Source organism: Camelus dromedarius, chromosome 10 (genome assembly GCF_036321535.1).
Source record: "Camelus dromedarius isolate mCamDro1 chromosome 10, mCamDro1.pat, whole genome shotgun sequence".
Classification (NCBI taxonomy): domain Eukaryota; kingdom Metazoa; phylum Chordata; class Mammalia; order Artiodactyla; family Camelidae; genus Camelus; species Camelus dromedarius.
This window is the reverse complement of record NC_087445.1, coordinates 49,545,942-49,560,980: the sequence shown is the minus strand read 5'-3', so window position 1 is coordinate 49,560,980 and position 15,039 is coordinate 49,545,942. Positions and strand designations below refer to the sequence as shown.

Sequence of the window (15,039 nt, the reverse complement as noted above, 5' to 3'; positions counted from 1 at the left end):
TAACCCAGAGAGTAAATTGTGGTCACATCCAGGAGTGACCTCATGAAGTAGTAAGGGTCATGTGACAGGGAGGCAGTGGGGTTGAGGCACTGGACAATAGGCTCTTTTTTGTTTTCATTTTTCAGTTTTGTTAGGTAGAATTGCTACAATTTGACTGCACATATACAATATATTGTATGTAAACACATATACACAATATACTGCCCATATATTTTTCATTTACATATACATACTGTTCATTGTTTCTAAGAACGTAGCTTTTTAACTTACATAGTTATCAAAGGAATAAAGCCAACCACAAAATAAGAATTAATTCAAAAAGATACTTACACCCTACAATTAACAGCAACATTATTTATAATTGCCAAGATATGGAAGTATCCTAAGTGCACATCAATAGATGAATGGATAAAAAAGATGCAGCATATATAAGTAATGGAATACAACTCACCCATAAGAAAGAAGGGTATTTTGCCATTTATGGCCCTTCATTCACTTTTTTTTTTCACTTCAAAAACCAGAATTTTATAACTGGCATAAACATTCCCATTACATCAAGAACAAGAAAATACCTAGAAATAAACTTAACCAAGGAGGTTACCTACACTCAGAAAACTATAGAACACTGATGAAGGAAATTGAAGGTGATGCAAGGAAATGGAAAGATACCTTGTGCTTCTGGATTGGAAGAATCAACATCATCAAAATGGCCTTACTACCCAAAGCAATCTACAGATCCAGTGCAGTCCCTGTCAAAATGCTCACGACATTCTCCACAGAACTAGAACAAGCAATTCCAAAATTTATATGGAACCATGAAAGACCCCGAGCTACCAAAGCAATCTTTTGTAGATTTTTTTTCTCTCTTTCTTCTTTTTGTTCTCTTTTCTTACGATTTAATGACTAGAGAAGTTCCTGTAACATTTGTTGTAAAGCTGGTTTTGTGGTGCTGAATTTTTACTTTTGTTTATCTGTGAAGCTTTTGATTTCTCCATCAAGTCTGAACAGAGGGGATAGGCTCTGTTTAGCATAATAAAAGTCATTAAGCTTTCACAGTTGTTACCCAAATCCTGAGGGTGGTGCCAGTAGGGCTCCAGTGATGGGCCCCACTGAGCACCCAGGCTCCTCCCCCTCTGAGGGGAAGGACCAAACTTTCTTGCTTGAGCCTTGGTGCTGTGAGCCTCTTTCTGCTTTGTTTTTGCTCTTGCTCTTGGGGAGGTGGGGAGTGTCCTGTATTTACTGCTAAAAATTCTCCCCCTTGTACATTTCTTCTCTTCCTTTATGCTCTGTTTTTGGAGAAAATGTTCTCCCTATCTAGTTTTGCTCCTTCTTTGCCTTTCTTGCCCCTAAACAGTTAATACGGGAACCAGCAGACACTTCATTCCTGGCAGGTCAGGGTGACTGTTAATGAAGCAGCTGGTGATCAGAGTTCTCCAAGGAGGAAGCTCATTCGTTCATATGTTCTCAATTCATTTGTTCATTCAGCAAGTCTTTAGTGAGGACCTGTTACGTGTAAGCTGGGTTCTAGGTGCTGGAAAACAAACAGTGAAGAAAGACACAAGTCCTGCCCTTGCAGGACTTCCATTTCATGGCAGAGACAGGCATTCAGCAAACCAACACCGATATATCCTTACAGCATGTAGGTCTACTCTGCTGCCACTAGCAACCCAGTGTCATCCTTTCCTCCGGTCACCTCCAGTCCTGTCGAGAGGCTGCTGGCCGCTCCTGAGAGCTGAGGGCATTAAGCTGAGCTGTAGCGGCTTCCTGATCCCTGGACCAGTACAGCTCAAGTCCCAAACCCGACCCGGACTGGAAAAAACGTCTAGAATGAAAACACCACCTCTCCTTTCCGTGCGTCTTCCCCTTCTTTCCAGGAAACGTGGGCAGCCTCCCGTGACTCAGCCTTTCCTTCCAAGGACTTGGGAGTTGTCAGTGACGTGGATAATCCCCGGGAGACCTAGATTTCATCCGGGTTTGTCCCCGATGGCTGTGCAGCCCTGGAGGACTCTCCGTTCTTCAATAAATGAGGCAAACTCATGGAGATTAGCAAGGGCTGCCCAGGCCATTGACAACTCCCCTACAGCAGAGTGAAATGTTAGGAGGAAGTTGTCCGAGCACTAAAGAATCTAGACTTTGACTAGTTCACTTTCCAGCAGACCTCAGCCCTGTCCTGGGACAGATAGTCGGGAGGAGGGCAAGTCTTGGGGTTTAACTTTTGACTCACAGCATGAGTGGATTTGCATGCTCTCCGACCCATCTCCCAAATGCACTTTAGTCTAGTGGGCCATTCAGAGCACAGGCCTTTAAATAAGATATGCAGGCCCCAATTCTGGCTCTTAACCTCTCTGAGCCTCGGTTCCCTCCTCCTTAGATGGAGCTGTAATCATGTTTACTGGAGAGGCCTGTGTCCAGATTCATAAAGCCCAGTGCCTGGCACGCAGCAAGTCCCCCAGACATGCAGGCTTTGGTTATGTTGGCGATGACCGTGGCTTTCACTGCCCTCCTCGCTGATTCCTGCCTGCCTTACCAGGAGTGAGGCACCCCCCCTCCGCCAGGGGCTTCTGGAGGTGTGCTTGTGTGGCACAGCAGCATGAGCTGAGGCCCCACCACCTTCATTCCACATTAGGAAGGGGAACCCAGCCCTACCAACTCAGGTTTCGCCTTCAACCCAAATACCAAAACCAAAGAGGGGCAGGAGGAAAAGGGACTGACTCTTGCCCCACAGGTAAGACAGAGGAGCCGGCACGATCTTGGGGTACCCAGTGGGACCCCAGGCACTCAGAAATGCTGGTCAGAGAGCACCTCTCCATCTGAGACCCTCCAAGTCTAATTCCTCAGCTGGGGAAACAGTCCCCTGGACCTCCTGGGCCCATGTCTACAGGATGCCCTCCTGTGACTCTTCAGTGGGAAGACACCACCTTTCTACCTCAGGCTGCAAGAGGACATGGGAACTGGGGGTCTTCTCCAGGCTCAGATAGCCAGACAGACCATGCCAATAGTTTGAGTGATTTTTAAAAAGAGTTTGTATCTCAGGGTCTATTGGATTCTATGGAGGGCACAGAGGTACGTTGGGCCACATCCCTGCCCTGGGGGACCTCACCCTCCAGTGGGAAAGAGAAGATATGAGCACAAGTAGCTGGGTATTAAGTGGCCCCAGCACTGTGCTGGCACCTTCCATGCTTTGTCACTAATCTTTACCACAGTTATCAGCTCCTTCTCCTGACGAACAAACTAAGGTTCTAAGAGGTTCTGATGCTCAGGGCCTCCCAGGCGCCAGGCCAGGGTTCACACTCTGGTCTGCCTGCCTCTAGAACTTCTTCCTTTTCACTGCACCATGCTCAAGGGGCTCAGAGAAGGTGGGTGACTTCCAGGGTCACACAGCTGGAAGAGCCAGGACTTGGGCCCTGGTCTCCTTCTCCAGGTCCAGGACCGCCTCCTCCCTAGTCTTACAGTATCGGACACAAGCACCGCAACTGCTCCTCGGAACAAGTGAACACACTCCCTGTGATTCCGATGCCCATTAAGCCATTATCCCTCCCAGGCCCCTGCAGCACGGGCCCCACGGGAGATCTGGACTCTAGGAGAGAGCGCCAGATGGCGGCCTGGCCTCTGACTCAGGCTTTCAGAGCTGACAGCATCGCACCCAGCCTGGAGGCTGTCTGCTCCGGCAGATGGAAGGCTGTTGTTAGTGGTGATGTTGGCCATCTGTTGGCTGCTGGGAATGGTGAACCCCTCCCAGGCGCTGCCTGGGGCCAATTTAGCTCAGGATTACTTGGTGAAAGCATGTCATTCACTTGGGAAGCTTCTGAGAAGCCAGAGACTTCAGAGACAGGCCCTGGGGCCTGAGGTCATAAAAGAGGGTCGAGACGGCCCCTGCTTCAGCTGGGGGAGGGACACTTGCCACACCTGCTCATCCTTTCAGTGACTCTCAGTAAAGTAAGGACCATTATCTCCATTTTACATCCGGGAAAGCTGAGGTTCAGTTTTGTTAAACACCTGCATTAGATACACCCTCATGGATCTGGAATGGGAACCAAGGCCTCCGTAACTCGAAAGCCAGTGCCCCTTCACCTGCACCCAGCTGACCCCAGTCCCCTTAGGGGTCAGTGGCTGAAGTGCTGCGCTCCCAGTCCAGTGCTTTTGTCACAAACACTGTTGGGCGCCGTACCGCCTTGATTTTAGTGAGTGATGAAGGTATCAACTCTTTAATAAGATAAAGGATTGATTTTTTAAAATGATTTATTGGCTTTTAAAAACTTTAATAAAATGACAACTTATAACCAGTTACCAAATTCTGAGATGGGCCAGGCAATGATTTGATTAAGAAATATTAAAAGTATCACTTGATCGGCTCTTCTATTTCTAAGACTTGGTCCTAAGGCATTGCTTATACTTGCAGGAATTGGAAATAACCCAGATGTCCATGCTGGGGTGGGTGGGGTGAAGGGAACTGTGGTGCCTTCGTACGAGGCGTACTCTTGAATTGTCGCAAACAAAGGTGTTGCTCGATACCGACTAACCTGGAGAGGCACCGTCATGTCATAAGGACAAAACCAGCTTCAGAACTGACGTTCAAGCCTTCCTTTTTGTTTCTGTTATTTCTATTGATGCGTATGTGCGTTTTGGTGACTGGCTTATTTTTACCTAACAGAATGGCCTCAAGGTTCATCCATGTTGTAACATGTGATAGGATTTCCTTCCTTTTTAAGACAGTAACATTCCATTCTGTGCCACATTCTGTTGATCCACTCACCATTAATAGACCCTTGGGTTGTTTCCAGCTCTCGGGTTTTGTGAATAATGCTGCTACGAACATGGATTATTTCCACTTTTAAAGAACTTGAAAGAAGCATTTCGGTGCAAAATCCATTAACTACACATCCCGGAGAAGCGAAGGATCTTAGGATTGGAGTTGAGAGCCCTCTGTTCTTGCTGCAGTTTTCCCTGTCATGGGGATCACCAAGTCCCTTTGGTCCCCTCCTGTCTCCTTTCTTGAACTTCAGTCTCCCTGTGTGACAGTGAGGTGACTGGACCAGGTGGTGTCCCAGGGCCTTTCAGCCTCCAGGTGGTTTTCTAAATCCACGATCCACTCCCACTCCTCACCTCACACTTCCTGCTCTAGCTCCATCACTCTCCCGAGTTCCTTTCCCCCTGCCTCATTTTGGTGCAGGGATCCTGGGGTGGGAGGACAGACTCCTAGGCTGGTGTCTTTGTCTTGGATTTGGAAAGCCAGATGTGGGAAGCGGAGAGACAGCGTTCCGATGTCATGAAATGGGCCTCAGAATTGACTCTAAGTTGGGGGAAAGATACCCACTGGATTCTGAGGCTAGGGCAAGTCTGAACAGTGGCACGTGTTGGTTATTTCACCAGGCAGTTACCCAAGGTAATCTCCAAACTTCAGCTGACCTAGAAAACGGTCTAGGCTTCTCGATTATCCTGGAACCACAGGAATGTTAATCTCTCTCAGCACAGCCCTGGGAAGCTGACTGCTTCATTCCAGACATTCTGGTTTGGTTTGCAACCACTGACCCCACCCCACCTCCCTGCCACACCCCAGAACTCCCACAGCTCCGCACTAGTTCTTTCATTCCTTTGAGCCTTTGCTCACGCTGTTGGCTCAGCCTCAACTGGAGAGCCCTCCCAACGCTCAGCTCCCACCTGCTGTTGGACCGTCCCGGGCCCTCCTCATTCCTCAGGATCCGCTTAAACTGCTCTGCCTTTCTCTAGGATATGCTGGTCTTCCCCCGCCTCCAGCCCAGGCAGAAGTCACTGCTTGCTGCCCTGTGCCCCCACAAACACCCTTGCTTCGCTCTGCAGTAAATCATTCCATGACAGTGATTCACCTTTGCTTCCAGCAGCCTTTGTTTTCTTTGAGGGTGGGAACTGTGACCGGTCCTTCCCTGGGCCCCAGGGCCTGGCACTGAGTGATGCTTAATCAAGGTTGGATGGACAGATAGAAGAGAGAGAACCAGAGAAGGGACAGTTACTGGTATCAAGGTTTCAGGAGATGTGTGCTAATCTGGTCTTCTCATTAGCTTCTCAAATAAAGCCATAGATTTAGGGCAATTCTCCAAAATGGAATTGTTCTTAGCAAATATCCCTATCCAGCTGATCACTGATTTAAATACTTTGGCGTGCACACAGTTAACATGCCTCCTGGAAACCATGTTTTTCAAATGAGACTGGCATGAAGCACAGCAGTGTGACCTGAAAGCCCTAACTTCCAGGTCTGAGGTTCACGTGTGATTGGCTGCTAGGCTGCCTGGCTTCTGCTGTTCTTCCTGGTCCTGACTGAATACACATCTCTGCTTGGGGGCAGGACAGGTCCCTGGGTGCTGGGGAGGGTGGAAGCTCGAAGACATGGGGAGTCAAACCTTGAATTTCCACGCAAATCAGCAGCTCCTGCCAAGGAATCAATCAAGGTCTGTCTCTTCTGAACTGTCTCACGTTTCTTTGGACCAACCCTACAGGCATCGTTTGGTGAGCCGAAGACTGGGCATGGATGACTTGAATGAGGCCCTGAATGTGTGGCTTGGCGTGAGAATGGCCAACGTGTTTCCTCTCTAATGCCGCCTCAGCTCCATTAGTAGTGACTGCTCAGATGCCATGTTCAGAGGGGTTCTGAGGCCTCAACCAGGCTTAGCAGGAAGGAGTATTGAGATTAATTAGTGATGTCTGCCTCAGGAGTGACAGAGAAGAGCCAGGCCCATGTGCCATGCTGCTGACCACCCTGCTTTCATTATTGACTGAGTCCAGGCTGCTAGGAGTCCAGATGACTTGGGATTAAATTCCACTCTTCTGGGCCTCTGTACATCTCTGAAACAGACATGTATTGGTCAGGGTACAGGCCCAGCTACTGTAACATAGAAGCCTTAAAGTACCATGGCCTAAAACAAATTGGAAGTTCATTTCTCTCTGACACTGAAGAATCCAGAGGTAAGTACACAGTTCTGAGCTGGTGCGGCGACCGTGTCATCCTCAACATGCAGCTTCTGCTCGTGAGCCCAGCGTGGCAACCGAGGTCTTGCCATTTCCCAGCCAGAAGGAAGGGGAACTGGGCCAGGGGAGCATGTGTGCTGCAGTTTTAAAGGTATGATCCAGAAGCCGCCCACAGCATTTCTCAGATCCCATTTAGGCAGAATGGTCACTTGGCCATATCTGGCTATGAGCTTGGCTGGGAAATGTAGTCTTTCACTGGGGAACCATGTATTCAACTAAAACTCTTCTGAACAGAAAAAGAGAATATGCGTGCTGGAATTAGATGCCCCAAGGGGTGACGCCAGCCACCTCCCAGGGCTCCTAGGAGAACTGATGACAGCTTATGCCCCACTGCTGCTGGCCCCTAACAGCCCTTCCCCAAGTTCACAGGGTGCTTCGTTTTTCCTGCCCAGGAGCTGGTGAAGATCCTGCACAAGGCTCTGGAGGCTGCCCAGCAGGAGAAGAGGGTGTCCAGCATGTACCTGGCAGCTGCCGAGGACAAGGACCGGCTGGAGCTGGTGCGGCACAAAGTGCGGCAGATCGCAGAGCTGGGCAGGAGGGTGGAGGCCCTGGAGCAGGAGCGGGAGAGCCTGGTGCAGACGGCGAGCCTGCAGGAGCAGCAGGTGCAGGAGCTGCAGCAGCACGTGCAGCTGCTCATGGACAAGAACCAGGCCAAGCAGCAGGTCATCTGCAAGCTCTCTGAGAAGGTCACCCAGGACTTCATGCGGCCCCTGGCAACCCCAGATGCGGCCAACAGGGACTTTCTGAGCCAGCAGGAGAAGATGGAGCACCTGAAGGTAGGGACCCCTCCCTCCAGGCCCTGGGCCTTGGGGAGGGCATTGCTCTCGACCCTAAGGGTTTTCTAGATAGAGCAGGGGTAGCCCTTAATGCTAGAAAATTCATAGTTGAAATAGATGTTGATGGAGATGTTGCTAGACTCTTCCTCACTTTCTTAACCAGAAGGCCCAAGGCAAATTGACCGCTTCATGATATCCTTGGCTGGAAGTGAAAGAATCTCTAAGTAATCAAATTAGAGATGAAAGACCCTGAGGTGGGGCCAGAACTCCCAAGTGCTCCGGGGCCTGGCCCGGTCAGCCTCCTTTAGTGCCCCAGCAACACTCTCGGGAGCCCAAGGTGCCGGGCGGCCCTCCTCGGCAGTCCTGCACACAAGTCGTGACCTTGGCTGGCTGTGACTTGCTTCTGATAGTCATCGCCACTTCTGCTTACAGGTTGTTTCCTGTGTGGCAGGCGCTGCCCTAAGTGCTTTACTTGCGTCACGTCATTGAACCCCCGCACCAGCCCTGCGAGGCAGCTGCTCATGTGCCCCCCACTTGACAGAGGAGAACTCTGAGTCTGAGATGGGTGAAGTAACTTGCCCAGGGCGGTGTGCTGAGCAGGTCAGGGGACGGGAGTTGGGCTGTAGCTCACATCTCTCACTAGCCTGTCTGCTCTGCTGCCTGCTAGCTTCTTTGGCCCTTCTAGCCACCGCCGGCATCCCTGCCTCACCCTCGTCCAGGCTGCGGTTCTCACCTGGGAGAGGCCGCCCTATCCTGCAGGGACCAGTCGCAACAAAGCAGGCAGGAACTTTATTTTAGGTGTGATGCCGGCCACAGGCTGCAGCCTCCTCTCTGGAGGGTAGTGACAGGAACTGCCAGACCCCCGGAGGCCTGAGGCTGGGGATAGGTGCGCAGAGCCCCCACCGTCTCCACAGGCAGCCATATAGCCAGAGTCAGCCCAGCCCCCAGCCCTGGCACTCAGAGCCACACGTGTATACATGGTGTTATGCTGCTGAATCAAAGAACTGCTGTCCAAGGAGTGAGGGGGGAAAGAAAAAGAAATCCAGGAGCTCTTGAGAGAACAGTGGGCCATGTGGTACAGTGGCCACTCCGCAAGCTCTGAGGTCGGGCAACCTGTGTTTGAATCCTGGCTCTGCCTCTTCCTAGCTCTGTGATCTTGACCAAGTTATCTTACCTTTATATAGCCTGGCCTAACCAGTCCTACTCACAGAGCTGTTACAAGGGGAGGTGACATGAAACCCAGACTCCTTCCCTTTCTTTCAGCATGAAAAACCACGTGACCAGTCTGCAAACCTTCTCCCTTATTTAGTCAAAAATCAAAGATTCTTTAGAGTTCAAAATGAAAAAAAGACTTTCAACTGCAGATGCGGCTAGGCTGTTAGAAAGCTCTCAGTCCCTCACATAGCTGTGAAAGTCGCTTCCATCAGCTTGCTCTCCTGCCCTACTCTGCCCTGCTAAGTGTCTTCTTTCTGCATCGGTCCTGCTGGAATCCACTGTTGAAGACCCAGTAGAACAGCGTGGGGGTCAGAGAGATAGACTCACTGGTGCCTTCAGACTGCCTCAGAATTGACTGGAAGCACGGATGCACCAAGGACACTGAGTGTGCCCCTGAGTTTGCATTTTCAGGAGTTTAATTTATCAGTGAGCCCAGATATGAAGAAACTCTGGGTATGGTTCACATCAACCGTGCTTAACATTTACAGCTGATCCTTGGAGGTTGTTAGCCATCAGTCCTTCAGCTGACACCGCAGGTGTTTTGTGCTAGAAAGAGTTGCATGTGCTAGAGTGAGTCCCTTATTTTTTAGCCTTTAGGTGTCTGAGCTAGAAAAAAAAATAGAAGACTCATCAAAATTCCATTGTCTTTATGTTTGGAACAGAGCGTGTTCACATTGCCTGTTTGCCCTTGTGGTTGAGGGCACCTCACTTTAGGGAAATGCCTCCTCATTGTTGAAACTGTCAGTGTGAGAATCATTGACCTCTTGAATATCAGAGCCAGAAAGACTCAGAGATCTAGCCTGCCTCTCATCTGCTGGCAGCGTCGGCCGAGCCTTGGAGAGAGGAAAGGACTGGGCCAGGGTCGCACAGCACAAGCAGCAGGATTGCAGCTAGACCCCGGGTCTCCCCACATCCAATCCACTGCCTTCCCCACTAGCACAAGGGCTAGTCCATGCAGCATTTCCCGAAGAGGGTTCCCGGGCCCCTGGGCCCTGTGAAGGAAGGCAGGCAGACTCTTCGTCTTCCCTGTCCCCTCTCTGCAGTTGTGTTTTCCTCTTTGGCTTCACTGGTGACAGTCAAGCGGCTTTTCTCTTCTCTGAGATCTCTCCTTTTCCTTCCTGCAGTTCTGAGCCAAGAAGAACACTCAAGGTAGGGCAAGGAGCCGAATGGGAAGGGGAACCCAGATGCCACCCCCGCCAGGCCCACAGCTGCTCCCCGGGGTGCTTGCACCTGCCCTCCCTGTCTGGGCTGGAAGCAGGGTGCCCTCTACAACATGCCCAAAGCCTTGGAGAGCCAGTGTGCATCTTCTAGGCCTGGGGCACAGGAAAAGGGCTGCTGTCAGGAGGCAGAGCTGAGCGGTGCAGAACAGTCTCAGACCAGCCCACGGTCGTTTTCAAGTCCCAGCATGGACTGAGCACGCCTGGGTTTGGATCCCGCCTCTCTCCCGTACCAGCTGCGTGACTGAGGAGGTGTACCTTCTCTGAACCTGTTTCCTCACCTGTGAAGAGGGAGTGCTGGTACTTTAGCACTTCCCCCACAGCACTGTGGTAAAGGTTAAATTACACACAACAATGTGTGTGGGGGAAGGGGCCTGGCGGCTGGTAGCGCTTTGCCTCCCTCACCTGGAGGCTTGTTGCATTTCCCAGGCATTTGGAAGAACCCACGGTAGCAGCAGTGGGAAACCTCTGGGCAGGTGAGGGAGGAGCACAGTGGGAAGAGTGGATCCAAGATTTGAGAATCAGGAGGGAGGTGACATTCACACTGCGTGCGCCCCACACCACCCACAGTTCTCCACCTTGTGCACAGATGAGCTAACTAGGAATCCTTCCAACAACCCCTGAGGTGGTACTGTTATCATCCCTGTTCTCCAGGTGAGGGGATAAGGCACAGAAAGGGTGAGTGACTTGTGCCGGGGCTCAGTGGGAAGGGCAGCTTTACATCCAGGCAGCGGGCAGGTGTGTCTGTGGTGCGATGTTGCTATGCTGCCAGGTAGGCGAGGTCAGACAAGCATGCTTGCCTTCAGCCAGAACACTACCAAAGACAACCCTTGAAGAGGGGACTAGACTTTGTCATCCAGGTAGATTCCAGTAGGGAGGGAGTTGGAAAGTGGGCAGTGGGTGCAGTGGTTAGGACTTGGCTTTAGAATCAGACAGACCTGGGCTCAGTCTCACTCTGCTTTGTGACCTTGGGCAACTTACTTATCCTTTCAGGGCCTCTGAGATCTCACCTGTGTTATTCTCTGGGCTGCTGGGAGGATTAATGAGATAATGTGCTCCGTATAGGGGTGGAGGGTGGGGGTGATGGTGCGGGGAGCCCACACAGCTTCTTTGTTCTTAAGTTTTCTGAATCTCCAGACACCAAAATGTAAGACTGTCGTGGGAGTGGGGAGCGGTCCTGGAAAATCCTGGTGCTCACAGGAGGTGGGTCCTCATGCTGCAAGCGTGGGGATTTGCAGCATCCTCACTGCCCCTTCCACGTAAGGATAAGAAATGAGGGTTGTGGAGGGGAAACAGGCAGGCACTTTTTCAGAAGAGCAGCTGGCATTCCCCAGCAGCATTTCTGAGAAAAGGAGCCTGGAGTTTGATCCAGGGCAGGGACATGGCTGGAGAGTAGGATGAAGTCCAGGCTGGGGATTTGGAACAGCCTGGGTCCCAGCTGGGAGGAGAGAGCAGAGAGCAAGCTCAGCCTGAGGACAGCCTTGCAGCCGAGACACAGGGAGGGAGATGAAAGCAGAGGCAGCCAGGGTGGGGGACACCATGGAAGCCCCAGCAGAGGGGTGAGAGGCCACGTGATGAAGTCAGCCTGGGGCATTTTTTTCCAGCTATCGAGTCCTGGGAGCGTGTGGTCTTCCCATTGTGTCAACCATCTAGGCAGAAGGCAGCAGACCTGGACATGAATTGGAGCTTCCAGGCTGGAAGGGATCTTAGCCAGAATGAAGAGGATCAGAATGACCTGTGAGCCATGCACAAGTGACCCATCCCTGATAATGAAGTGCCACAGGCTAGGTGTGCTTTTTTTAACTTCCGATAAATCAGGGCCTATCCAAAGTCATACCTGTGAGAGTCCCTCATACTCGCCCAGTACGTTTTCTTGGGTGGAACAGAAAGGGGTTGAGTATCAGCTACTAGATGCCCTGGAATTGCTAGGTATTGTTGTGAGCATGCGTTGTCTGTTGCTTCTGCAGTGTTCATCTAAGCAGATTGAGATCCACGGTTATGGCTGCTTTTTTCTGAGGCTCAGCCTCCTGCTTGAACCTCCCCAGGGCTTGTCCAGCTTCTCTGCACGTCCCAGCGGCGTGATCTTACTCCCTCCACTGGACAGCTTGTGAAAGGAAAGCTCTAGGCTCAGAGATAAGCTTACCAGCATTATTCATAATAGAGACAAACCAAGAACAAGCCAGGGCTCAAATGAAAAACAACAGGAGAAAGATTACATCTAAGTTATGATAAGTTCACCTACTAGAGTAGTCATCAGACATTAAAAATGATCATTGGGAAGCTTCTGTAGCAACATAGAAAAGTATTTATAAAGTGACACTAAGTAAAAAAATTTTCACCCAGTATTGTTCTCTATGATCACAAATATATGACAAAATATATTTATTTAAAAACAAACACTAATTGAATGTTTGTTGTGTTTGGTCCTTGCACTCAATGTACACGTTACCTTACTTAGTCTCCAGCTGCAGAGTAGAGTAGTTGGTATTTTTCCCCTTTTACAAATGAGGAAACAGAGGGTCATAGTGGTTCAGTGAAGCTTCCCAGTCAGGAATTCAGAGCCAGGATTTGAACTCCATGCTTAACGTTCTCTCCACCATATCATGATGGGATCAAGATTAGAGAAGGGGGTTATCAGTAACTTTTTTCTCTCTCAGATTTCCTTTTCCATTACCATTATTAGAAATTTCTAAAGGAAGTAAGTGTTGGCAGCTCATTTGAGAGTGAGGACCAACTCAATAAACGCTTTGCTCTCTTTTCCAGGATGACATGGAAGCATACCGGACCCAGAATCGCTTTCTCAACTCCGAGATCCACCAGGTCACAAAGATTTGGAGAAAGGTGGCCGAGAAGGAGAGGGCCCTCCTGATGAAGGTGAGGGGCGGGAGCCCTGTCCTGGCTCTATTCCCAGCCACCCTTCCTGTCCTCTCACCGTCTCACCACTCTTTCACTCTCCTCATTATTACTCTCCCTCTGGACTGTGCCTTTGATGATTGGCCTTCCAAATCCCAGGGATCTGCGCTCTGCTGACTGCTGCTTCTGATCATGGAGGAGCAGAGGGAGAGGCAGGCAGCCACTGTTCCACCTCCCCACGTTGCTCCCCATACAGGCCTGTCCTGAATCCTTTTTCAGCTGAGGTTTCTTTAATCAATTCCACCCCCAATTATTAGATTCGGATGTCCAGTTTTCAACAAAATATCAGAAAGCATTCAAAGAAACAGGAAGTTATGGCCCATTTGGAAGTAAAAATAAATCGACAGAAAGTGTCCCAGCAAAAGACCTGATGGCAGATCTACCAGACAAAGACTTTAAAACAATTGTCTTAAAGGTGCTCAGAGAACTAAAGGAAGATGTGGAGAGTCAAGAAAGCAGTGTGTGAACAAAATAAAAATATCAAGAAAGAGAGAACCTAGAAAGAAACCAAAAGAGATTCTGGAGCTAAAAAGTATAGTAACTGAAATGAAAAATTCACTTAGAGAGATTTACAGGCAGATTTGAGCAGGCAGAAAGAATCAATGAATGTGAAGATAGGACAGTGGGAATTACTGAGTCAGAAAGTGAAAATACCGAAGAAAAGTGAACAGAGCCCGGTGACCTGTGAGACACCATTAAGCAGAACAACATACCTATCATATTATGGGAGTCCCAGAAGGAGAAGAGAAAGTGAAAGGGGCAGAGAGAATATTTGAAGAAATAATAGTTGAAAACTTTCCAAATTTTATGAAAAAACGTGAATACAATTGGCCCTCCATATCCACTGTTTGTGACAGTGGATGGAAAATATTCTCAAAAAAATTCCAGAAATTTCCAAAAAGCAAAACTGAATTTGTTGCATGCTGGCAACTATTTACATAGCATTTACATTGTATTTGGTATTATAAGTAATCTAGAGATGATTTAAAGTATCCAAGGGGATGTGTGTAGGTTATATGCAAATAACACACCATTTTATACATGACTTGGGCACCCACAGATTTTGTTATCCAAGAGGAGTCCTGGGACCAATCCCTTGCAAATACCAAGGGATGACCCTATAAACATCCAAGAAGCTCAACAGACTTCAAATAAGATAAACTCAAAGAGACCCACACCAAGACACATTATATCGAAACTTTCGAAGGGCAAAAGACAAAGAGATACCTTGAAAGCAGAGAGAAGTGACTCATCACACACAAAGGGACCCTCAACAAGATGACGAGCAGATGTCTCATCAAAAAGTCTGAAGGCCAAAAGGCAGTAGGCTGAGAGAGTCAAAGCGCTAAAGGAAAAAAACCTGTCAACCAAGAATCCATGCCTGGCAAAGCTTTTCTTCAGAAGTGAGGGAGAAATTAAGGCATTTTCAGATAAATAAAATCTGAGGGGGTTTGTTGCCCCTAGACCTGCTGTTTAAGAAATGCTCAGGGGGAGTCCTGTGGGGTGAAATGAAAGGACAGTAACTCAAAGCTATATAAAGAAACAGATCTCAATGAAGGGAAACACATAGGTGACTATAAAAGCTAGTATTATTGTAACAATGACAGCAAAATGACAGAAATAAGTTCCCCCTTGTCAGTAATTACTTTAAATGTAAATAGATTATGGGTGGGGAGTATAACTCAGTTGGAGGGCCCATTCTGGCATTCATGAGGTCCTGGGTTCAATCCCTAGTGCCTCTGTTAGGGGGGAAAATGTAAATAGATTAAAGTCACCAGTCAAAAAACAGAGATTGGGAAAAATGGATAAAAATGCATAATCCAACTATATACTGTCTACCAGAGGTTGATTTTAGATCCAAAGACAGAAATAGATTGAATGTGTAAGGAAAGACAAGGATATTCTATGCAAATGGTAAC

At 49.1% G+C, this 15,039-nt stretch overlaps 1 protein-coding gene across 5 annotated transcripts in view; it reads left to right on the top strand.

Moving 5' to 3' along the window:
- TBC1D2 (TBC1 domain family member 2) overlaps window positions 1-15,039 on the top strand; it is a 45,685-nt gene that overhangs the window by 17,383 nt on the left and 13,263 nt on the right. For 3 of the 5 annotated variants that reach the window (XM_010977468.3, XM_010977469.3, XM_031450081.2), the window contains 2 exons: window positions 7,392-7,775; window positions 12,971-13,081. In XM_010977468.3, the coding sequence (XP_010975770.1) occupies window positions 7,392-7,775; window positions 12,971-13,081 (495 nt within the window). Of the gene's footprint in view, window positions 1-7,391; window positions 7,776-8,251; window positions 8,376-11,885; window positions 11,996-12,970; window positions 13,082-15,039 lie in introns of those variants that run through there. The other 2 variants (XM_064490338.1, XM_010977472.3) reach the window with 2 other exon arrangements.